This window comes from Loxodonta africana, chromosome 7 (assembly GCF_030014295.1).
Source record: "Loxodonta africana isolate mLoxAfr1 chromosome 7, mLoxAfr1.hap2, whole genome shotgun sequence".
In the NCBI taxonomy this organism is placed as follows: Eukaryota; Metazoa; Chordata; class Mammalia; order Proboscidea; family Elephantidae; genus Loxodonta; species Loxodonta africana.
In genome coordinates this window covers 93,439,247-93,465,683 of record NC_087348.1, presented here as the reverse complement: position 1 = coordinate 93,465,683, position 26,437 = coordinate 93,439,247, and the positions used below count along the sequence as shown (strand labels likewise).

Genomic DNA, 26,437 nt, shown 5'->3' with positions numbered 1-26,437 from the left:
CACCATACCTATTTAATCTGTATGCTGAACAAATAATACGAGAAGCTGGACTATATGAAGAAGAATGGGGCATCAGGATTGGAGGAAGACTCATTAACAACCTGCATTATGCAGATGACACAACCTTGCTTGCTGAAAGTGAAGAGGACTTGAAGCACTTACTAATGAAGATCAAAGATCACAGCCTTCAATATGGATTACACCTCAACATAAACAAAAATCCTCAGAACTGGACCAATGAGCAACATCATGATAAATGGAGAAAAGATTGAAGTTGTCAAGGATTTCATTTTACTTGGATCCACAATCAACAGCCATGGAAGCAGCAGTCAAGAAACGAAAAGACGCATTGCAATGGGGAAATCTGCTGCAAAGGACCTCTTCAAAGTGTTGAAGAGCAAAGATGTCACCCTGAAGACTAAGGTGTGCCTGACCCAAGCCATAGTATTTTCAATCACATCTATGCATGTGAAAGCTGGACAATGAATAAGGAAGACTGAAGAAGAGCTGACATCTTTGAATTGTGGTGTTGCGAAGGATATTGAATATACCATGGACTGCCAAAAGAATGAACAGATCTGTCTTGGAAGAAGTGCAGCCTGATTGCTCCTTAGAAGCAAGGATGGCGAGACTGCATCTTACATACTTTGGACATGTTGTCAGGAGGGATCAGTCCCTGGAGAAGGACATCATGCTTGGCAGAGTACAGGGTCAGCGGAAAAGAGGAAGACCCTCAACAAGGTGGATTGACACAGTGGCTGCAACAATGGGCTCAAGCATAACAACGATTGTAAGGACGGCACAGGACTGGGCAGTGTTTAGTTCTGTTGTGCACAGGGTCGCTATGAGTCGGAACCGACGTGACGGCATCTAACAACAACAATCCGTTAATGGAAAGAGAGTATCCAGACTCTGGAAATGATAGCCACGTTATACACTGTGGTAGTCAAGCCACTCCTGGAGCACTGAGCATAGTTCTAGGTATTATACTTGGATGAAGCCAGTCAGCTTCAATGTAACCACATGAACAGAATGGGTCCAGAGACAGAGAGGCACAAACACAAGATCCACCTGACTTCAGTTCTTCAGATGAGGAACACACACGGTGAAGTTAAGTGGCATGTAAAAGGGTAACTACTAGGCAGGAGTTGAGGCAAGACCTGAACCTATACACTTACTCAACAAATGACTACTATATATGCCAGGCCTCGGGGAGAGGATGCAAGAAAGACAAGGCCCTGCCTCTGAGGAGCTTCCAATTGTGTAGAAGAAAGACATACATAATTATTCAAATAATATATTTTCAAATTACAATTGTGGTAAAAAAAAAAAACCCTGAAAAAGAAGGGATCTAGGCCCCTTCTGCCTGTGTCCACAGCCACGGGTCCTGGACCCAGCACCCTCCTCTCTCTTTTCCCATTCTTGGGATTTCTCTTAGATTTTTTCTGATGCTGGATTATGCCTATGGTCTCAGACACCTAAACAAGGGTTATTCTCCTTTATAAAAGGCATCCAAAAGGCCTCTAATCCATAAGCCTGTCACACTCCCTTGTCTGGCTGTAAGTGTTCGTGCCAGGAGAATTCATAATTAGGGGTGGCCACTGGGGCGTATGCAGAACCAGGCAAACACACCAGTAAATTACTGTTTTTACTGCTCAAGAAAAACAAAACAAAACACAGAAAAACCTGCTGGTCTTAATCTGGGTTTTCAGGTAATATGTTGGCAAAGCTCACAGTCATTTGGTAAGATAGACATTTTTGCCAACCTTGTTGTTTTTACTCTACCACTTGCTGACAGTGTCCCCCTCTGAATGATTTTCCAGGGCAGCTAGGTAATCAAACCAAAACAGTGTGTCAGCACCACCCACAGCTCTGTGCAGGCAAGCCAAGCTTTCAGTTACCACCCCAACCTAGGAGGCCTCCATTTAAGCTGTTATCCAAATCTGCACTGAAGGCCGTGTCTGGAACACTGAGGTGATGTTGTTGGCTGTACGACTACAGGCCAGGTGCTTCACCACCCATAGCTGTGATGGGTGAACAGCCTGACGCAGAGCTGGCCTGATAAAAGGCAGAGCTGAAGAACAGGCCTGGTTACACCAAGCACTGCTATGACACAAAAGGAAGGGGGATTTTGTAGCTCTCCTTCATTTTGAGACTCCCTAAAAGCTTTCTTCAACTTTGCAAAACAGAAGAGGAATGAAGCATGACTCTCCTCCCTCCCACCTACAAGGGGAAGAGAACTACCATTTTCCTGAGCATCTATAATGTTCCAAACTCTGTGCAAGGTACTTTGCACACTCAGGACCCTAACATCTACCTAGTGTGAAAGACAGGCAGAGGGGTGGGTAATGTGGTTCGTTTGAGGCTGCAGAGACGGCACCTGAACTAGATTTGGTCTGCCCCAGAGCCCATGCTGTCTGTTGCATCCTACATTCAGACTCAGCTAACATCTACCCAGTGTCAACGACAAGCTAAATGTCATTATACAGGCCTTCTCATTTCACCCACCCTATCAGAATCGACTTGGTGTTTTGGGTTTATCTTATCTATCTAAGCTATGGGATGTTATACTTACTTAAATGGATGGATACTAAGACTTTGGAAGGTGGAGACTTTGGTATTTTCTGACAACCTGATTTTGTGATAATGACTCTTTGGTTCCCTTGGATTCTTCTGAGAACTTAGGTAACGGCAGTATCAGATGCAATTTGGAAAACTCAAGTAACAATACAATGTTCCCTCTCAGGAACTGTAAGAATATTAGTTATTCTGGATAGACAAGAAATACATATCTAAGGTCTAGCCTTTGATCACATATTTTGGCTTTTTTTTTTTTTTTTTGCTTTTCTTTCATTTTTATGGCCATGTGAGATGAAAGCTTTCAAAATTTTTTATTAAGGCCTTTCTTACAATCTCAAACAAAATGAATTGAACAAAAAAGGCATTTTCTTGATAACTTTGGGTCATCAGTGTGAGCATGTATTAGTGAGCTGTGAAACAGTAAAGAGAGGACAGAATTTTCACTGACATCTGTTTCTGAGGGCGTGAGTCGGACAGTCCCTAAGGCTGTACTTGGCGATTTTCTGCGTCCCTGCTAGCTGCCAGGGTGTCAGTGCAGCTGTGTCACTGCTCCTGCCTGCAGTGGCTTCTCTTCTGCTCTCTTTTTAATGTTTTGTTTCTAATTTGCTGTGTTTTCATAAAGCAGATGTCCAAAACATTGTGTGCAAAGTAAGAGTAAACAGGATTTGAGCGATGGGCCAGGATGTCCTGGGCATAACATGCTCTATTATATGAGTTTTGTAGTAGTTTTGGCTGTTCAGAATTAATTTTTTTATTACTTCCAAGATCTGAGCTATGTTCCATATTTTTAAAACAGCTGAGGTCCAAACAGCTTATATGTTAAATGATTACATTAAAAATATATACAAACACACACATGCATTTTTAATTACTGTCATAATTTATACTCACTGGAAAATTAAAAAAAATAAATAAAAATAAAAGTCAGGATTCTGTCACCCATCAAATAACCACTATTAATTTGGGATACTTTCCTTTGAAGACTCTGATTTTACATATGCATGCTTAAATAAAACAAACCTAAAGTTGTGTTTGTGGTATACATATACAATTCTGTCTCCTGCTTTTGGATGGTATTAAAACCTCCTGGTAAATATAATTTTAAATGGCTGCTTTATTGAGTAGAATACCATAATTTATTTAATTGTTCCCTTATTTTTGTAGATTTAAGATGTTTCTGAAATTTTAGTACTAAAAAATAAACTGCTGTGAGCAGTTTTTTTTGTCTGATTATAGTCTGAATTCATGACTTTGAGAGGAAGATATAATCTTACAGATTCACTAATCATATCATCCAGTTTTAAAGGCTGTTGACAATTTACTCATCAAATGAAATCAATACATTCTTTAAGCTGTGAAAAATAACTTATATGGAGTGTCTACTCTTAAAAAACAATCAAAAGAGTAAATGTGGGTGTTCTGGGGTGGAGTGGCTACAGCAGGAAATATGGCTGTTTTTCTTTATTCTCCACCCCACCAAGGGTCCCTGTGTGTTGTAAGGCCCTAGACACGGAGGCGTAGAGCCCGAGATCCAAGCCACTGACTGAGGCCGCCAGCTCACTACACACATCATGAACTTCGTCAGCCTTGACTACGTGTCTCTTTCAGCTCGGCTCAGGTCCAGGCTGGAAACCTGCAAGCATGACATCTGGGCTGGGGTTTAGTGCTGCAATTAAAAGGAATTTGTTAAAAAACAACAACCCAAAGATAGAGTCATTGCAAATTTACTAGGCTGTGGTTTTGTGAAACATGGCATAGATGTTGAATAACTGAGCCATAATGGGGACTGATAAGTTATTTAATAATAAAGCTTTTGCTACGAGCAAGAAAGGGTTTTCCTAGGGTCACAGGCTATAGCACAATGAGGAAAAAGCCAAGTGCCCTGGAGTTTAGAGGTCAAGGAGGATAGTTTGGTTTAAATTTGGCTTTTTTTAAGTTTAAGTCTTCTCTGATCTCGCTAAATTGAGATTAACTTCTTTTTCATTCTGTGAGTCCTTATTTATTGCAGTCAGTTACCTTTTCTTGTTTCTTCAGTTATATCTGAAGGTGGTGGTGGTACTGAGAAAGGACGTTCAAAGACTTGGATTCTACTCCTAAGTCTGCCATTGTGATCCTGTCTATTTGGAGCTACAACTTAAGGTTGAGTTCACCACTTGTCGGTTATATCACTGTTGGCAGTGACTTATCCTCTCTGTGCTTACAAAGTTTTAGACTATGGTGAGGATTAAATGAAACAATGGATTAAAAACCCTTGACATGTACACTGATGGCAACAGTAGCTATAATTGTGGTTGCTGTCATTACTATTAACTTCTGTGGGCTTCGAATTCCAAAAGTATTATCCCCATTTTACAGAAGGAACAACTGAGGCTCAAAGACATGAATGTCTTACACAGGGATACAGGGTAACAGGTATCAGAGGAAGGACCAGAATCCAGATCCTTCCTTTTACTGTTTCCTCCTACATACAGAATACTCTCAAAGGCAGCAGCAGAGCTCTTCCCACCCACCCCATCTCCACTCTGCACATCGGGGAGCGAGCTGCAAGAAGCAGATAAAGAATTAAAGTAAGCACAAACGAGTTTTAGAGAAAAGGTACTAAATCAAACCAAAGGTTTATTCTGCCCAAAGTGAAACAACATTCCACTTAAAAAAAAAAAATTTTTTTTGGGGGGGGGTGGAGTAGGGGGCTGGGGTGGGGAAGGCTTTGAATAAAATACAAATGCATAAACTCCCTCTATTTACATGATCTGCCAAGTGCTTAGGGACTACAAGAACTTCTCCAAATCCTCTGAGGTACATTCCGATTGTCCCCAAACCCCTGATGTATCATTTTTCTATATGAATTTAGCCCCAGAGAGGGAGAATTTTTGTAACAGGGAGAACTTCTCTATTTCCCCAGCCTAAACGAGGAGGACCATACTCAGCACTTTTATAACTGTCATATGAACACCTTGTGGTGGCGCCCAGTTCACTCCACTCCACCATCCTTTGTCCCCACCATTCCCCCTCTTCCTCTTTCTGTTGGTTCTGCTGCTTTTAAGGAAAAGGGACCAGGAAAGAGAAAACAAGGTGAGAAAGCACCGGTTGACAATGTGATTCCCGTTTCTAGCTCCCATATGTAATATTCTAGACCGCCACATCGAGCTCCACCGTTATAAAATGTGCAACATCGGTGAAGCACTTTACTACCCTGAACCTATGTTTTCCCTTCTGTAAAATGGGTAGATCCACCTAACAGTTACTGTATTAAGGATTAAATAAGAAACACAAGTAAAATTCATAGTGTAATGAGTAGGGACTCAATAAATTATTATTAATAATAAAATAGCAACTAACATTTATGAAGTGCTAGGGGCATTTTTTTTTTTATTTAGGGGCTAAGCACCCTGTTAACAAATTTAACATTGTCTCATTTAATCCTCACAACATCTCTGTAAAGTATTATGAATGTCATCTTCATGAAGCACAGAGGGTAAGTAACTTGGCCAAGGTCACAAAGCCACTAGGTAGAAAAATGAGAATTAACCAGGCAGTCTGACTAAATGAATGCTAGTTCTGTTCTTTCTCCCATTCCCCAGGAGCTTAAAGTTTTTTGTTGCCACCAAAATGCCTATATTTGATCTGTACTTCTATCTGAGGGAGGGGTGAGAGCCAGAAGAGTAAGTTTTAGGTGAAGTGGATTGGTACCTTCTCCTCTTCCTACCTTCTATAAATTTGTGATTTTTTTTTGGGGGGGCTTCCTAGGACTTGTTATTCTAGTAGGCATCCTAAGAATCAATTATGAACAGAAATGAATTCTGCCACAAAATGACATAAATGTGAAAACTTAAGGAAAAATGAAATACAGAAAAAATGTAGAGATTTACCACATCAAGAGTGTTCTTGGAGCGGGGATGTTTTCATCTATTTGAATGTAATTTTTCCTTCCCCCTACTGTCTTTCAGATTCATTTCTGCTTGTTTTATCTGTCTACAACCAGGTCTGGCAGTAGAAAGCAAAGGGTACAATTCAGTCTCAAAGATGTGTCTTTTCCTCCCTATAAAATGCTTCCTCTGAGGCGTACCACTAGATCACAGCTGGTCAAAATACCAAATCTTGATTGTCTGGGTCTTGGCCCAAAACTACAGCTACAACTCGGTAGAATAAGAATACTTAAAAGGAAAGAAAGAAAAAACAAAAAACAAAATTGAAACAGTATTGATCTTCTTCTTTCTCCCCCCTTGTAGCAAGCTATGACCTCATGGCAGTAAGACCTCTCCATGGAGGTGTTTGAGTTGGTTTACGGCCACTAGGAATGTTTGAAGCTCTAGGTGCTGCTCTGCGCCAGTATCATGTCAACTGTGCTAAAATGCAATAATAGTTTCTCACCTTCTCTTAAAGATTACTGCTCAAATAATGCAGGGCAATGACACGGCTGCACAGAGTGCCAAAAACGAGTTGCCAAGGCGAAGCTGAGGTAGAATTACGTCTTTTGGCAGCTAAGAAATTATGACATAAACTTAGTTTCTTTCTTTTTTTTTTTTAAACAACCTCCATAAATTGGGCTACTATCCTTTTTTCAAAATTCAGCAAAGTTTGGGATTTATCTTCCTCCTTTCCCTCTCTCAGATCAAGCAGGAGCACAGAACCTCCTTTTGGAAAAGCCAAATTTAACAGTTAGATCTTATCTCCCAGGAGGTAACTGGAGTTAATAGTTTTAAGTATGCAGTCTGCTGGCCACAGGCAAGCAATCTAAAGGCCTCTTGCCATTACCAGATAAGTGTAAGTGCTTACTCTTTGCCCTGGATGTTAACAAAAACATGAAACAAAATATAAATGGAAACAATCTTGGGCCAAAAGCATAGGCTAAAATCTGTACCAGTGGTCACTTTTCCCCTGGGCTCAGTTTGGAAAGTTTCCTGCCAAAGTCTGACTAAATCAAAACAGAGTGTAAAAAGGTATAACCGAACGAGGGAACCTTTAGATTTTATTTAAACTGAGTGTGATGGAAAGATGAATACGTGAAAGAAAAAGTTCCGCAGGCAAAGGACAAAATAAGCCGGCTGAGAAAATCCAGTTCTCCAGGCTGTGAGATGTGGGGGCTGGGCCACCAGTGCTCCATAGCCCTGGGCAACTGGGTCCAGCTGGGAAAGTGGGGGGGGGGGGAGGGGGGTGCCCAGGAAAGGCCAGTGGATAGAGGGTGCAGGTGAGCCAACAGCCTAGAGCCCAACTGGAAGGCAGCCTGGGCTCAAGGGTGAGCAACCTGGGTTTGGGGAATACAGAATGGTCCTCCAGAGAGGTCCTGGAAGGGGTCAAGTCAACCACTTCACCCATCAACTTGCACCTTAAGAAATCATTATACAAATTAATGTACTGAAAACCACAGTCAGGCAGCAAACATTACGAGGACTGTAAAATGGTCTGTAGAAACAGACATAGCTCATCTTGATGTCATTTATATACAGTAAATGTAACATTCTACACAGGAACATGCAAAGAACAGGAAAGAGATGCCAGGGAGGATACCTAGGGACCCCTTGGAGTGTCTGAACAGCACTTGAGACTTGGGACTAATAACATGCTTATGCCAAAAACTAGAAAAAAAATACTGATGCATCAACTGTACCTTTGCTGGGGGAACCAGAGGAATGGCAATCTCACAGAGCCCAGCCTCCAGAGAGAACTCAATAAGGAAATTAAAACCCTGGTCAGAGAACGCTTTCAGGATTTTTAAACTAGGCTTGTAAAGGAGTCAAAGGAAGCTTTGGACCCCTGAGGCCAATGACAGAACCTGTGAAATTAAGTCTTTGAAATATACTGCTAAAGCTGAACTACCAGCAAATTTCTATTAAACTCTCAGAGGAACCGAACCATGGGCTTTGGTTGTTATTTCAAAAGAAAAACAGAAAGCTCCACTACCGTTTTCAGACATGGTAGAGACTTTTGGCAGAAGTACTTAAGTTACAGTGAGCCGCAACTGAATCACTGCTTAGAAAGTGACTATGGTATGCCAAGAATAACCACCCAGGAAACTTACCTTTTGTAGTTCTCTGAACTACTAAAATAGGTGTACTACAAAACTATATGGATATTAACAGATTATATGAATAAATTGATTTACTCACCCATTCAAATATATATTGTGTCTACTATGTACTAAGGAGCCCTGGTGGCACAATGGTTAAGCGCTCAGTTGCAAACTGAAAGGTCGTGGTTCAAACCCACCAGCCTTTCCTCGAGAGAAAAGACCTGGAGGTCTGCTCTTATAAAGATTACAGCCTATGAAACCCTGTGAGGCAGTTCTGCTCTCCATCCGACAGGGTTGCTATGAGTAGGAATCGACTCGACAGCACAAACAACAACTATGTACTGGGCATGTAGTACTGTTTTTTTACGCAAGTAACATGCACCTTCTACATTTGCTTGCCGACCGCTCCCTCCTTCCTGGAGAGGTATTTTCATAAGCATTGCTTTGATAATTTTTTTTTTACATGTTGCTGTAAAAAAGAATTAGCACAGTGTGCTTACGAAAATACCTTGCCAGGGGAGGCAGTGGTTGGCAAACAAACTGGGCAAACATAGAATGTGTGTGTTATCTGCGTAAAAATACGGTATTATCTAGGGAATACAGTGATGATAGGAAGAAAGCTACGGTCCTTGTTTTTGTGGAGTTTACAGTCTAGTGAGGGGGGTGATGGCAGATATTTATCAAAGAATCACAGACATAAATGTAAAATGACAACCTTTGACATGTGCTACCCAGAAGAGAGGAAACCCTGCTGGTGCAGTGGTTAAGAGCTACGGCTGCTAACTAAAATGTTAGCAGTTCGAATCCACCAGGCGCTCCTTGGAAACTCTATGGGCAGGTCTGCTCTGTTCTATAGGTTCGTTATGAGTCAGAATTGACTCGGTGGCAATGGATTTTTTTGTTTGTTTGTTTGTTTGTTTTATGCAGGAGAGAACATGGGCTGAGAGAGCTTGTAACAGAGAACTGACCCAGAAAAAGCCAAGATTCAAAGGGCTAGTAAAGTTAACCAGATGAAAAATGGGTTGGTAGGCCAGTGGGTGAGAGTATCTTGCAGGCAGAAGCAGTAGCATGTACCATGGCCTTATGTCAAGAGGGAGGACAACCAACAGGTCAGTGAGTGAAGACAGAGCTAGCAGGAAAGGTCTAGACCACACGGAAGCCCATAGACCATATTTAGAATTTTCGTCTTTGTCTTTAAGTCATTAAAGTGTTTTAGTCAAGTGTGTGTGTGTTACAGTGAGATCTGTATTTTGGAAAGTGTACTCTGGCTGCAGTTGAACAAAAGACTGGAAGGGGGCTGAAGCGATGCTGGGGGATCATAGCAGTAGCACAGGTGAGGGATGATGGAGGTTTGGACCTGAAGAGAACTATACAGATAGAGATAAACAGATTAGGGAAAATTGGCAAGAGCAGTGTAGGTGGGATATGGGGATAACAGGGAACAGGAGGAACAAGGATTATGCTTGGCTTCCTGGCTTGTGTAAAAGGATGAATAGAGATTCCATTTGCTGAAAACAAAGCACTGAAAGACCATGAGGCTTACGGTGGTTGGGGTAGAAGACAGAAAAAGACATGGGCACACACACACTGTGCTGTGAAGACGTCTAGGAGGCAATATGAATACAGGTCTGATATCAGAAAAGAAATCTGGAAGGAAGATTTCCATTTGTGCTTCATTTCAATGTGGGTGATAATCAAAATGATGGTTGTAGATAAGAGTCTCAGGATGAAGACTAAAGTGAGAGAAAAGGGGAGCTAGAACTGAGCCTTGAGGAGCTCCGGCATTTTACATGAGGTGGAGGAAAAGGAGTCAAGGAGCAGTCAGAGAGGAATGAAGAAAACCAGGAATGGGCTTAATAATAGGATTCTTTTTCTGGAACCACCAGAGGCTAAATGATCTTACGTGTAAAACACTGTATTTTTAAACTGTGTAGTGGTTAAAGCAATGGGCCTGGGTTCAAATCCTAGTTCGTTCACATGCTGGCTGTGTCACTGTTAAGTAATTTTAATCTCTCAGTGCCTCAGTTTCCTCATTTGTAAAATGGGAGAGGACAATGAGTCTTAATTTGCAGTACTGTTATAAGAATTATATGAATTAACTAAACAATATATTCAAACTGCTTGGAAGAGTGCCTCGGTCACAATAACAGCCATTTAATTCTAGCTTTTTATAATGATACCGGAGGCCTGGTGGTGCAGTGGTTAAGAGTTCAGCTGCTAATCAAAAGGTCAGCAGTTCAAATTCACCAGCTGCTCCTTGGAAACCCTATGGCGCAGCTTTACCCTGTTCTGTAGGGTTGCTATGAGTCAGAATTGAAGCAACAACAACAGGTATAATGACATTAAAAAACCCATTGCCATCGAGTCGAATCCGATTCACAGTGGCCCTATAGGACAGAGTAGGACTGCCCCATAGGGTTTCCAAGGCTGTAAATCTTTACGGAAGCAGAGTGCTACATCTTTTTCCAACGGAGCAGCTGGTGGGTTAGAACCGCCGACCTTTCAGTTAGCAGCTGAGCATTTAATCACTGTGCAATCAGGGCTCCTTATAATGGTATTACTTACTATTACACACCTTCTCCTCACTTATCAACTGCCTCATTATCTGACATTTTGCATTTATGACAATAAAAAAAAAATCCACCATCCGACTATTTTGCTCATTAACAACATACGTCTGGCAGAAACAAACTCTGAGGTGTGAGACGAACATAACACTGGCTGTGATGGTTAAGGTTATGAGTGAACTTGGCTGGGTCATGACTCTCAGTGGTTTGGCAGTTATGTAGTAATGTAATTCGGCAGTTACGTAATGATGTAGTCACCCTCCACTCTGTGATCTGATGTGATCCATTTTTGCATAATAACCTGGTCTTTGGAACCTAACCGTATTGATAAGTGAGGAGAGGGTGTACATTTTTATCTATTAGCAGAAGAATCACTGAACAAGCATCATGTAAAATGATCTTTAACAACTCCAAAACTGAAACACAAGCAATTATATCCGAATTGAGGTTAAATTCAAAGCTTATACTGAAGCAGCCAGTGATCATTTCTAACGTTGCAAACACTTGTCAACTTTTGATGGGCAAGAACCATCTCTCTACAGCCTTCTTGAAACTTAGTACAGTGCTTCAGATCTAGAAGGACGGTTTATCTGCTGATACTTATTAGCACATGCTAAAGAATTCCTCCTGAAAAACATTAACTTCTTAGGACAGAATATATAAGTAGCTTTTATGCTAACTCCCCCCGCTCCCGCCCCATTCAAGTACACACATCTTCCAAGGCCCAATTCAAGTCCTACCTTCTTCAATAAGCTTTCTTCAACCATGCTAACCTAAAGTGATCTCTTTGAATTCTGAACATCTACAGTACTTATTTTACCAACCACCCGATACTTAATATGATCACTTGGTATTTCAACACATATTTCAGTAGATATTACTGAAATCAACACTCACTGCCTGGCAGTCTGCTAGGGCCTGGGAATAAAGAGATGTATAAAATAAAGTTTCTATCATTAAGGAGAAGCCCTGATGGCTTAGTGGTTAAGATCTGGCTGCTAACCAAAAGGCTGGCAGTTCGAATCTACCAGCTACTCCTTGGAAACCCTACGGGGCAGTCCCGCTCTGTCCTACAAGGTCGCTATGAGTTGGAATCGACTCAATGGCAACGTGTGTGTGTGTGTGTGTATCATCAAGGAGTTACCACTGTAGTAGAGGGGATAGAGAGTAAGCCAATACCCAGAATAACACGGATGCTTTGTATATAATATACAATTTGTATGTTGCAATGAAGGAGGGAGCCAGTAATTAGCTGGAGGGCTCACCAAAGAAGGATATATTTGATTGGTGCACTGAAGGAAAAGTAGGCACTAACCAGGCAGTGTTGTATAAGACAGAGAGAGAGAGAGACAGAATGTGCAGCAGGGGGTGAAGAGGAGGGAGGATGGGTAGAGAAGAAGTGAAGGGAAGGGCATTTAAGGCAGGATAAAATACAAGATATGTGCCGTTTCACTGTGGAGGCAAGTCTTGTGAACACTGTATGGGAGGGACCTTGCCTTCTATTTCTTGAAGTCCACTCCTCCACTTCTCTAATATAAGTTAAAAAGTTAGTACACCCAAAACCAAAAAACCAAACCCACTGCTGTCGAGTCGATTCCGACTCATAGCGACCCTATAGGACAGAGTAGAACTGCTCCGTAGAGTTTCCAAGGAGTGCCTGGCGGATTTGAACTGCCGGTCTCTTGGTTAACAGCCATAGCACTTACCCACTACGCCACCAGGGTTTCTAAGTTAGTACACAGTAGATACTAAATGAGTATTTGTCTTATGAATGAATGGATTTAATTAGCTACACATTCAAAAGGAATAATTTTTGTTTTCTATTGGCAATGTGTTGGGAAACAGTCAGTTAATATTAAAAAAAAAAAAGAACACTACAGGATTACTTACAACAGGAAAAACACAAAATCGTCTATATATACATTTATGATAAATCTGAATGATGAAATACTATGTAGTCACTAGTCAAGATTTTAAAATGTTTAAAAAGTTCTTAATGGTACTGGTAAAACGCTTAAGATGAGATATTATTTTAAAAAAAGGCATACAATTGTAAGGGCTATGCTATCTAATACTGTACCCACGAGTCACTGGTTACTGGGCACTTCAACGTGGCTAGTCCTATTTCAGATGTGCTGTGAGTATAAAACATACACTGGATTTAGAAGACCTGGAAACCCTGGTGGCGTAGTGGTTAAGAGCTATGGCTGCAAACCAAGAGGTCAGCAGTTCGAATTCACCAGTTGTTCCTTGGAAACCGTAACAGGCAGTTCTACTCTGTCCTATAGGGTCGCTATGAGTCAGAATTGACTTGATGTCAGTGGGTTTGGTTTTGGCTTGGTTTTAGAAGACTTAGTATGAAAAAGGAATGTAAAATATTTTATCAATAACTTTAAAATACTGATTACATGTTGAAAATATTCTAGATTTATCTTTTTTAGATTTTATTTGGGTTAAATAAAATATATTATTAAAGTTAATTTACCTGTTTCTTTTTACCTTCTTTAAATGTAGTGACCAGAAAATGTAAATTTATACATGTGGCTCATGCTATATTTCTACTGGACATAGCTAGTATAAAAAAACCAAAAAACCAAACCCAGTGCCGTTGAGTCGATGCCAACTCATAGCAACCCTATAGGACAGAGCACAACTGCCCATAGAGTTTCCAAGGAGCGCCTGGTGGATTCAAACTGCTGACGTTTTGGTTAGCAGCGTAGCACTTAAGCACTACACCAGCAGGGTTTCCTCTCTTCTGGATAGCACATGTCAAAGGTTGTCATTTTACATTTATGTCTGTGATTCTTTGATAGTATAGATGATATCATTTCAACTGTGTAAGAAATAAGGAGCCCTGGTGGTACAATGGTCAAATACTGGGATTTTGCTGAAAGGTTGGCAGTCTGAATCCACCAGCGGTTCCGTGGGAAAATAGAACCGGTGATTGCTCCCGTAAGGATTACAGCCTAGGAAACTTTATGGGGCAGTTTTACTCTGTCACATAGGGTCGCTCTGAGTTGGAGCAAACTCAACAGTGTACAACAACATAAGAAACACATAGAAACCCGACTAAGTTAACAGTGGTTTTTGTCCCTAGGTTGTGGGGTTATTATCACTCTCTGCTTCTGTATATTTTTATATTTTCCAAATTTTAATCAAAAGGCATAAATAAAAACAAATGACACACAAACAAAAACAAAGAGAAAAAGATCTCCATTTGGTTCACAGAATCGCCTGCTGGAGTTAGAGAAGGAAGCCTTGGGGATACCCAAATGACTTTCTGTCACTGGTGAAGGGTTTGTGCACAAAGGATGTTGGCCAGCTGTTCTCTATCCTGACTGGAGACAGAAAAAAGCGGAAATGGGTGTTAACCGCAGGAGGGGGTCTGTAAGTTAAATATAGGGAAGAATTTCCTGAAGCCAGGGTGTTTAAATGCTGCAATGAGTTATGGAAGAAGCCTGGTCCCCCAAGGTCTTTTAAAATACTACAGATACCCATATGCCTTGTGTGTTCCTGTCTAGAGGCAAGGGGATGACTTGTCAAGGCTCCTTCTAAAATAGCCATCTTAGAGAAAATAACTCCAATAAAGCTTTCTTTTTCATTTATTTTTGACTAGGCTTCACTTTTCATATTAGGTATGCCAGTCTTCAAGAAATACTCCAAAAGGCAAACCCATCTGATTCAGCTACCTTAAGTAGACCTCTTGAGACTTCAAAGACAATGTCATTTGATCTAAGATTAAAAACCAACATCAGCTAGACAACATGTTTCTTAAGTCCAACTGGGGTTACCTGCCAGAATTCAGTTCTGAATTTAGCATAAGCATGATGAAGAGAGGAGAAGAGGGCCGATTTGTTTTTTAAAAGTGAGAGTTTTTCAAGATTTTAAAACTGAATAAAGTTTCTTTTTCAAAAGTAAATGGTTTGGCTTAAAAGTAGAACTATGATTACCCTCTGATTTCAAACAAACTAGAATGGCTCACTTGTTCTAGATTTTCATTACTATCAGTTTATTAAGAAAATTTTTTCCTAAAATGTGCCAAAATTCTTGCTTACTTACTTAAAAAAACAAAAACAAACTGTTGAACTTCATTCTCTATATTTACAAAAAGGAATGAACACTAGGTCAGAAATGGGTCAGCAGAAGCACTACCTGGAAATTTTACCACTGAAGTGAGATGCTCTCATATAAAGCCACCATTTGCTTCTTGTTATGGATTGAATTGTATCCCTCAAAAATATGTGTTGAACTCCTGACACTTACACCTGTAGATGTGATCCTGTCTGAAAACAGGGTTTTTCTTTTGTTATATTAATGTTATATTAATACCAGCATAGGGTGTATACTAAACCTAATCACTTCTGAGTTACATAAAGACCAGAACAGACACAGAGACATACACATGGAAGGAGACAGACGCCATGTGAGGTTCATCTACAAGCCAAAGAACACCAAGGAACCAAGAAATGACGGAAGCTACCAATATGGAGGAAATCAACAAGGCCAAGATCCTGATTTGGATTTGTAGCCTGCAGAACTGTGAGAAAATAAATTTCTGTTCTTTTAAGCCACCCATTTGTGGTATTTCTATTATATCAGCACTAGTAACTAAAACATTTCTGTTAAGGTCACATCATTAAACACTAGAAGGAATCTGGTGAAATATTCTAGCATATTGCAAATATCTAAGGATACTTCTCCTTAGTGTACTCTCTTTACTAAGGTCACTCAGGTTAATGCAGTTTCTTTAAAAATGTCCCACCTGGATCCTAAAACATAAGTTCAAGGTTAACCATCATCATTGCAGCAGGCCGCCCACCAAAGTTTGGTCTTAGGCTCTAAGCACCATATGACAGTGAGAGTGAACAATGCATAGAATATTTTTGCAAGTCATTTCTAAAATATTTGATTTGTCTCATCTACTCATTTAGGTTATAAACTAAACAACTGTCAACTACGTAAAGACAAGGGCAAATCTTACACTTCTGAATCTTTGTTGGTCTCTTGAATAGGGCTATATATAAAGAAGACACTTAATGAGTTGTCAAATGCATAAATAATACTTCGCATAGTGCTTTTTGGTTTATACAACACTTAGACAGACATTATCTCATTTGCTCCACACAACTATGCTTGGGGAAAAGGGTTAGTACTACTCACTCCATTTAAAACACTGATAAGTCAAAAACAATTTATGAAAATTAAGTGACAGAGCTAAAATTGGGACCCACTTTCCCAAATCCAATGCTCCTTCCGTTGTATCATACTGCCTTGCATGAAGCTGCCAGACAGTTTAAGCTTTATAACTGGGAAAAATTAAGCTTAGAACGAAAAATTCCCTGAATAGAACAGGACAGATGGTTTAAAATTCTACTTCTACCATGAAAATCCCCATGTGTCTGTCAGTTTGTCCTACCGTGAGGTCTTGTGTGTTGCTGTGATGCTGGAAGCTATGCCACCAGTATTCAAATATCAGCAGGGTCACCCATGGTGGACACGTTTCAGCTGAGCTTCCAGGCTAGGGCAGACTAGGAAGAAGGACCCGGCTGTCTACTTCTGAAATAAATGTGCCAGTGGAAACCTTATGAATAGCAGTGGAACACTGCGATACAGTGCTGGAAGATAAGCCCCTCAGGTTGGAAGGCACTCAAAAGATGACTGGGGAAGGGCTGCCTCCTCAAAGTAGAGTCGACCTTACTGATGTGGATGGGGTCAAGCTTTCAGGACCTTCATTTACTGATGTGGCATGGCTCCAAATGAGAAGAAATAACTGCAAACATCCATTAATAATCGAAACATGGAATGTACGAAGTATGAATCTAAGAAAACTGGAAATAGTCAAAAATGAAATAGAATGTATAAACATCGATATCCTAGACATTAGTGAACTAAAATGGACTGGTATTGGCCATTCTGAATTGGATGATCATATGGTCTACTATGCGGAGAATGACAAATTGAAGAGGAATGGCATTGCATTCATTGTCAAAAAGAACATTTCAAGATCTATCCTGATGCACAAGGCTGCCAGTGATAGGATAATATCCATATGCCTACAAAGAAGATCAGTTAATACAACTATTATTCAAATTTATGCATTAACCAGTAAGGCCAAAGATGAAGAAACTGAAGATTTTTACCAACTTCTGCAGTATGAAATTGATCGGCCATACAATCAGGATGCATTGCTAATTACTGGTGATTGAAATTCAATAGTTAGAAACAAAGAAGAAGGATCAATAGTCAGAAAATACAGCCCTGGTGATAAAAACAATGCCGAAGATTAACTGCAAATACCTTTTCTCAACATGAATGGTGACTATACACATGGATCTTGCCAGATGGAATACACAGGAGTCAAATCTACTACAACTGTGGAAAGAGACAATGGAAAAGTTCAACATCTTCAGTTAGAACAAGGCCAGAGGCCAACTGTAGAACAGACCATCAATTGTTCATCTACAAGTTCAAGATGAAGCTGAAGAAAATTGGAACAAATCCACAAGAGCCAAAGTATGACCTTGAGTACATCCCACTTGAATTCAGAGACCAACTGAAGACTAGATCTGATGCACTAAACACTAATGACCGACAACCATGAGTTGTGGAAGGACATCATACGTGAAGAGAGCAAGAGGTCACTGAAAGGTCAGGAAAGAAAGAAAAGACCAAAATGGATGCCAGAAGAGACTCTGAAACTTGCTCATGAACGTCAAGCAGCTACAGTGAATGGAAGAAATGGTGAAGTCAAAGAGCTGAACAGATTTCAAAAGGTGTCTCGAGAAGACAAAGTAAAGTATTAAAGCGACACATGCAAAGTCCTGGAGCTAGAAAACCAAAAGGGAAAAACATGCTCAGCATTTCTCAAGCTGAAAGAACTGAAGAAAAAATTCAAGCCTGAAGTTGCAATAATGAAGGATTCTATGGGCCAAATACTGAATGACACAGGGAGCATCAAAAGAAGATGGAAGGAATACATACTCACTTTACCAAAAAGAGTTGGTAGATGTTCAACCATTTCAGGAGGTAGCATATGATTAAGAACTGATGGTAGTGAAGGAAGAAGTCCAAGCTACCTTGAAAACACTGGTGAAAAACAAGGCTTCAGGAATTGACGGAATATCAATTGACATGTTTCAACAAACAGATGGCAGAGCTAGAAGTGCTCACTCATCGATGCCAGGAAATTTGGAAGACAGCTACCTGGCTAACTAACTGGAAGAGATCCATATTTATGCCTAGTCCCAAGAAAAGTGATCCAACTGAATGTGGAAATTATCAAACAATATCATTAATATAACACGCAAACGAAATTTTGAAGACTATTCAAAAGCAGTTGCTGCAGTACATCGACAGGAAACTGCAATAAATTCAGGCTGGATTCAAAAGAGGATATGGAATGAGGGATATCATTGCTGATGTCAGATGGACCCTGGCTGAAAGTAGAGAATACCAGTGTTTTATTGACTATGCAAAGGCATTCGACTGTGTGGATCGTAAGAAATTATGCTTAACATTGAGAAGAATGGGAATTCCAGAACACTTAATTGTGCTCATGAGGAACCTGTACATAGATCAAGAGGCAGTCGTCTGAACAGAACAGAGGGATACTGCATGGTTTAAACTCAGGAAAGGCATGTGTTAGGGTTGTATCCTTTCACCATACTTATTCAATCTGTATGCTGAGCAACTAATCCAAGAAGCTGGACTATATGAACAACAACGGGGCATCATGATTGGAAGGAGACTCATCAACAACCTGCAATATGCAGATGACACAATCTTCCTTGCTGAAAGCAGACAGGACTTGAAGCATTTATTGATGAAGATCAAAGATTACAGCTTTCAGTATTGACTGCACCTCAACATAGAGAAAACAAAAATTCTCACAACTGGACCAATAAGCAACATTATTATAAACGGAGAAAAGATTGAAGCTGTCAAGGATTTCATTTTATTTGCATTCGCAATCAACATCCACGGAAGCAGCAGTCAAGAAATCAAACAATGCATTACATTGGGCAAATCTGCTGCAAAATACGTCTTTGAAGTGTTCAAAAACAAAGACGTCACTTTGAGGACTAAGGTGAGCCTGACCCAAGCCATGGTGTTTTCAATCTCCTCATATGCATGCAAAAGCTGGAAAACAAATAAGTAAGACCAAAGAAGAATTGAGGTGATTGAGTTGTGGTATCGGCAAAGGATACTGAATATACCATGTACTGCTAAAAAAAGGAACAAATCTGTCTTGGAAGATGTAGAGCCAGAATGCTCCGTAGAAGTGAGGATGGGGAGACTTTTTCTCACCTACTTTGGACATGTTATCAGAAGGAACCAGTCCCTGGGGAAGGACATCATGCTTGGTAAAGTGGAGGCTCAGTGAAAAAGAGGAAGACCCTCAACAAGATGGACTGACACAGTGGCTGCAATGATGGGCTCAAGGATAATAACGATCTTGAGGACGGTGCAGGACTAGGCGGTGTTTCGTTCTGTCGTACACAGGGTCACTGTGAGTCAGAATGGACTCAATGGCATCTAACAACAACAACAACCATTAAAAAGAACATACAATTCAAGGAAGACAAACACGGGGGCAAATCAATGTTCCTTGTTTAATTGTATGCCACTCATCCATCCCATGTTCTTTCTTCAGTTTTCTTGTTCTTTAACCAATTTGACTGAAATATATACACATTTGTTTCTTCTGATGCTAAAATTATTCAATTTTTCACAATAACAGCCACCATTACTAGTACTAATATGTGCCAGGCAGTATGCTAAATACATTACATATTTAATTCTCATGGCAAGTCTACTAGGCAGACATGATTATCCTCATTTTATACATAAAGTGATTGAGGTGGAGAGCTTAAATTTGTTGAGATTACAGAGGCAGTAAGTGGTGGAGCGTGTATTCAAACCCACAGTCTATGTTCTTTCTACTCAACTATGCTGTTTCCTTATCTCTGGGCAACTTTTTCCTTAATCTTTTCTGTCCTATCTCCAATCTTCACATGCTCAAATCCTTAAGATCCAGGTTCACTCAAATGCTATCTCCTTAGTGAATCAAGGCTTGTCCAATTCTCACCCATACCCCACTCCAAGAAGCAAAGGCCTTCCTCTGAATTTTCCAAGTAATTTATTTTTCTTACAGCACTTTGTACTTTCTATTTTATATTACATATTGTTTGCTTCTATTTCATCACCTTGATTAGACTTTAAGCTCCATGAATGCAAGTTCAGGTAGCCGGTTTTATGAATAGAACAGGACAGATGGCTTATTCATTCACTCACATGCTCACCACTTACCAAGCGCTGTCAGGCTGGGACCACAGGGAAGCGTAAGAAGTGGCCCCCAGCCCCAAGCTGCTCAATAGCCTAATGGGTAAGACTTGGTAGGAGATGCGAGCCTAAGGTACTGAGGGGACATATATTTCTCTCCGCATCCACTATTGTTCCTGCTGAGTCAGGGAGTGAATGAATGAGGTAGGATATGAGCTGGATCTTGAAGTGAAAGCAAAATTTGGCTAGGCGCAGAGGCAGGGACAGGCTATTCCAGGTAGTGGGAACTTGTCTGAGAAAAGAACTGAGGTCATAAATGAGTGTGGTATGTCTGGGGATCAGCTGAGAAGGGTGGGAGAGTGGTGGAGGGACATAATTGAGGCCCTGCTCCAGGACTTGGTTGCTGGGGCCTCATCACACAGCTCGTTCACAACAACCACAGCACATAATCTCTTCAATTCGGTCCTAAACTTATCATCTTACTGGCAGCCATCAACCAGCAGCTTGCCTGCACATTCTTCCCTGACCATAACTCAGCAACTAGCATCAGCTGTGCATGTGCACGTCAATTTAAGTCTTGGACCACTTTGTAGTCAGTAGTAAAAGAAAGAAAAACGGACTGTTTAACTGGCATTCTGGTGGCTTTTAACCAAAGTATTCATGAGTACAGCCTCTGAACTGAAATTTTGCTTTTCAAGATTGTGTTGCTTGGCAGTTACAACTGGGTTAGTGGTCCTACGAAGAGAAAATGGGACTTCCTTTGGAAAGAGCTGGCATAAAACACTGAGGACTGGGCCCCATGCAACTGTGTCCATGAGGAAAAGGGATTAGTTTTAGGATTAGTCAGGTAGATGCATCTGATATTAGCTAAAATTTTATAATGTGCAAGCACATATCACCTCATTAAAATAATTTCTATTACAGTGTCTTTTGTTAAAACACAAAACAAAACAAGACAGACTGTCACAACTTCGAAGCTTGCCATAGGAGGAATTCAGTAAATGCGCTGATCCTCAGCCAGTTTGAAATCTTTGACACCAAAAGAACATACAGCAATCTGCGTCCGCTGGGACCAATCTGTGAATGGTAACAACCACACAGGAAATGGAAATGTTTTCTTCTACAAAAGATATAAGAGCTTCCCTTAGGAACATGAGTTTTTTTACCCTTTGCCCTAAGGGGCACAAGCTTGGGAGTAACTCCTCAATCCATAGTTGCTCTCGGAAATTCTTAGATTTCCTCTGAGGTTACAAGTGCTGGTTCCAGCTTGTTTAGATTAGTAACTTCTAGCCTGGCTTCTTGCAGTAGTGGGCTTGGAACCACTAAGTAGCATTCATTTTGCAATACTTTGTATCTACTTTAGTTGCCTATTTTTCATTAGAGCACCACAGAGTGGTATTTCACTGTTCATTCAGTGTTAATGAACTTGACACAGAGGGGCACTATATAAATGTGTAAGTTTGGGGTTTAATGGACTTAGTATATCAGTGCCAACAGACCTAGATTCTAAGTTTTTTTTTGTACAGGTTCATGGTTCAATCGTGCTTGGAAAATCATTTAATTTTGTTGTACCTCAGAACTGAGAGCTGGTAGAAATTGAAGTATTCTATAGGGTTGCTATGAGTAGGAATCGACTCGGCGGCGGTGGGTTTGGTTTTCTGGTTTTGAGGAGGGGAAGGGCAGTAGGCTGTGATGAGGAAACATTTCTATGTAAGCATTTTGGGTAAATTGCCTAAAGAGATCTCAGAAGAAAGGGACTTAATCTCTAAGATTCTAGTAATTTGTTGTGATTTTGTTTCTTACTCTAAATATTTACTTTTATATCTAATTTTGCATTTGTAACTCCGTGTTCTGTTTCTTAAAAAGAGCTCCTAAAATATATAAGCTCTAGGCACCACGAAACCTGGATTCTCCCTACTTTAGCCAAGGGGGTCTGTTTGGCAATAAAGCTGCTGTGCTCTTTCTTAAACTGTTCCCTCTGTCTGAGGGGATAGAGTGAGGATGGTGGTGGGAGAAAAGGAACAGAGAGAGCACATTCTAGACAGAGGGAACAGTCAGTGCTGATGAGTCCGAGGCAGCAAAGAGCTTTTCACACAACTAGAATGAGGCCAGTATAGCGACTTTATATGAGAGTTGTGAAACGTGGTATCAGATGAGGGAGGGGGAGAGGCAAGGGCCAAGTAACCAAACAAAACCAAACCCATTGCTGTCGAGTCAATTCCGACTCATAGCGACCCCCTATAGGACAGAGTAGAACTGCCCCACAGGGTTTCCAAGGAGTGCACCTGGTGGATTTGAACTGCTGACCTTTTTGGTTAGCAGCCATAGCTCTTAACCACTATGCCACCAGGGTTTTCAGGGGCAGGTAAGACCATGGTAAAGAGCCTGGATTTTGATATAATTACATGATTAAGATATAGTTAAATTTTAAAAAGACTACTCCGGCTACTGTGGAAAATGAAATGTGGTGGAGCAAGAGTGAAATCAGAGAGACAATTAACTACTGCAGTTGGGTGGCAGCTTAGACTGGGGTGGTAGTTGTAGAGATGGTGGGAAGTGGTAAGATTTGATATATATATTTTGTAGGTAGACATGACAGAATTGGCTAATCAATTAGATTGAATGTGGTAGAAGTGAAGAAAAGAAGGGAGTCAAAGATGAGTCCCTGGTAGATAGGGTACTACTTGCTGACTTAATCAACTGTGTAGACAGGGTACTACTTGCTGAATGTAAAACTGATGGAGGACAGTTTTAGATATGTTGAGGATGAGATGCCTATGACACTATAAGGGGAGGTGTCAAGTAGGTCTGTGGCTAATCAGTTCGCAGGAGAAGTTTATGTTGAAAATATAACTTTGGGAGTCATAAACATATAGTTACTTTTCAAAACAACAGGATAGATGAGATCACATAAGAAGACAGTAGAGACAGAAAATAAGAGGTTGGCCTAAGATTGGTCCATGGAGAACGCCATCCAACACTGAAAGGTCAAGTAGAGGAGGAGAGGAAATATGCAAAACAGAGAGAAAGCAGCCAGAAGGAGGAAAACCAGGAGAGGGCTGTGCCTTGAAAGCCAAGAAAGAAGACTGCTTCAAGAAGGTAGTAATGGTCAGCAAAGCCAAATGCCACTGAGACACTGAACAGGATAAAGGCAGAAAAGTGACCTGTGGGTTTGGCAACATACTTCAGTAGGTACCTAGCTAGATAAAAGGAATTTTAGTTGACTGATGGAAATGGAAACAAGACTGGAGTGAATTAATGAGGGACTGGAAAAATGAACATAAACAGACCTATAATCATTACAGAAATAAACCAGCAGTTAAAAATCTATACTCTCCACATCAACAGCAACAACAAAACAAAAAACACATGGGTTCTGGAAAGGTCTATCAGATCTTCAAGATATAACAATTTCTGTCTTGTACAAACTGTTCCAGAGAATACCCAAAAAACCCACCCCACTGATGTCAAGTCAGTTCCGACTCACAGTGACCCTACAGATCAGAGCAGAGCGGCCCCATAGGGCTTCCAAGGCTGTGATCTCTATGGGAGCAGACTGTCACGTCTTTCTCCTGCGGAGCAGCTGGTGGATTCAAACTACTGACGTTTCAATTAGCAGCCGAGTACTTAATCCCTGAGCCACCAGGGCCCCTTATTCCAGAGAACAGAAAGGAAAAAGCCTCAATTTATTTATGACCAAAATCAAGGATATAGAATGAAAAAAAAAAATTGTAGGCCAGTCTCATCTCAGTTCTTAGATGAAAACATTCTTTAAAAAAATAGCAAATAAAATCTAATAATGAACAAAAATAATACATTATGACTATGCAGAGTTTATCCCAGGAGGCAAAGGTGGCTTAACATTAGAGAATTTATTAACACACTAACACATTAAAGAAAAAAAAAAAGTAGTATTATTTCAGTAGATCCAGGATAAGCATTTGATAAAATTCAAAATATCCGCATTCTTAGTAAGCTGGGAATAGAAAGAAACTTCCTTTTGTTGACAATGGATATCTACCAAAATCTGCAATAAATATAATATTTAATGGTGAAGGCATTCTCTTTAATGTCAGAACCAAGGGAAGGATACCTATTATCATTGCTTCTGTTCCATAATAACGGTAGACAACAAAATGTGATAAAAGTTGTAAAAATAGAAAGGCAGAAATGCCATTATTCACTAAAAATACGATTGTATATGCAGAAAATCCAAGAGAATCTAAGACAAATTATTGTAACTAACATGTCTAACAAAGCTGTTGGATACAATCTCAAAACACAAAAATCAGTGGTATTCCTATATCCCATCCATAAAAAAAAAGGATATTGTAACAAAAATTTACAACAACAACCGAAACTGTAAATTACCTAGGTCTAATTTTTTTTTTTTAAGTATCTAATAAAAGATGTGTAAGACTTTTATGAGGAAATTTATAAAACTTAACTGGGTTATGTTAAAAAAAAAGAAAACAAAGAGATACCATAGTCCACGAACAGGAAGATTCAACATCATAAAGCTGTGAAATCACTCAGATAAGATTCCTAAGTCATGAAAACCCAAATTGGTTTTTAAGAAGACCTTAAGTGTGGCGGAATCTCATTCTACCAGATATCAAGAAAGTTGGGGGCATCTTCTTCTTCCCTTTCTGTGAAGGAACATGACTTGGGAATAACACTTCTGACCTCTCTCCATCCTCTCACTCACTTTCCCTCAGAGGAGGAGGGACTGTTCTGATTGGTGAATTTAGACAGAAAAACAAAAACCGACTCTTCTTGCCTTAGTTTTATCTGGGTTCCTGCAGAAAAGTCATTTGATTGCTCTCAACCATGCAGTCAAGGTCAGAAAAAGAGCTGGGGTCAGAATCCAGTGTTCCTTACAAGAGACCATGCTACTCCCAGTTGTCTAACTCTAGAGCCCTGGTTTCCATCCACATGATGTTGCAAATCATTGCCCAAGGATTCAAGCTTTAAGAATCACTTGGTGGTTAGAATCAGTAGCTTTCCATTTATTTCAGTCAAGCAAATCAATCTAATGCCTTCTTTGTATCAGGCTCCCTGCCCACTCCCTCCTTGGCCTCCCCCTTTATAAAGGGTCATGTCTGTCCTAACAAAGTATTTTTAAGTAGCAGCTTGCTCTCTTCTTTGTACAACAGGCATTGATACCAAATATAAGGAACATTCTAGTATGTGCCTCCTGGTATCAGACTAGGTCCTGATCATCTGTCTACCTGACCCTCTCCCTGTCTCCTTTCTTTCCTTAACTTCCATAGCCACCGACCCTGATGCTTATTCCACAGTTGTGTACTTCTCTTCTTCTTTGGAAAAGTCCAGGGGCTCCTTTTACGAATGAAGTGCTGTCGTCCAGTCTCTGCCTCAGCAACGCAATCAAGGATTCCTTGCCCAGCCAACAACCAAATGTTCAAATAACATCCCCCCACCTCCAAGGGTGTTTCACCCTCCTAAGCCAGACTGGAACTTAGACCTACATAAGTGTGACACTGCCTTTTCTTTTCTCCAGGTATCTCATTACAGAAGAAACCCTGGAAGGCAAGTGTGGAGCAACGTGGGAGTCAGGAAAACTGTCTCAGGGTCACTATCCACATTACAGCTTCTGTTACCAAAGGTAAAGGTACTCACCACCTGACCATTAGTCCATGCTCCATGAAGTTTTTCAGGTTAGGAAGGGTTTGTCTCAAGTCTGGAGTTCCCAGTCCATGTTGATATCTTAGCTGTAAAGGTAGAAAACATAGAATTAAAAGAAATTCTGGAACATACTAGGCAATGCTTCAGAAAAATGGTCCACTCAGCAAGTTATTTTTTTCAACTCTGAAAGAGGAAAAGTGAATGTGTGATCTTGATGTCATCAACCACAATGTTGAAATGATATTCATAAGTAAAGTAGCCTCTTCATCTACTGGAGTCCCTGGGGGGTACAAATGGTTAATGCACTTGGCTACTGATCAAAAGGCTGGGGGTTCAAGTCCACCCAGAAGTG

The 26,437-nt window shown here is 40.4% G+C and overlaps 1 protein-coding gene across 7 annotated transcripts in view; it reads right to left on the bottom strand.

The window, feature by feature from the left end:
- Positions 1 to 26,437, bottom strand: part of UVRAG (UV radiation resistance associated) — a 295,043-nt gene that overhangs the window by 6,803 nt on the left and 261,803 nt on the right. For all 7 annotated transcript variants that reach the window (XM_023538911.2, XM_023538913.2, XM_064288716.1 and 4 more), the window contains one exon: positions 26,080 to 26,171. In XM_023538911.2, coding sequence (XP_023394679.2) covers positions 26,080 to 26,171 — 92 coding nt within the window. The remainder of the gene's footprint in view (positions 1 to 26,079; positions 26,172 to 26,437) is intronic.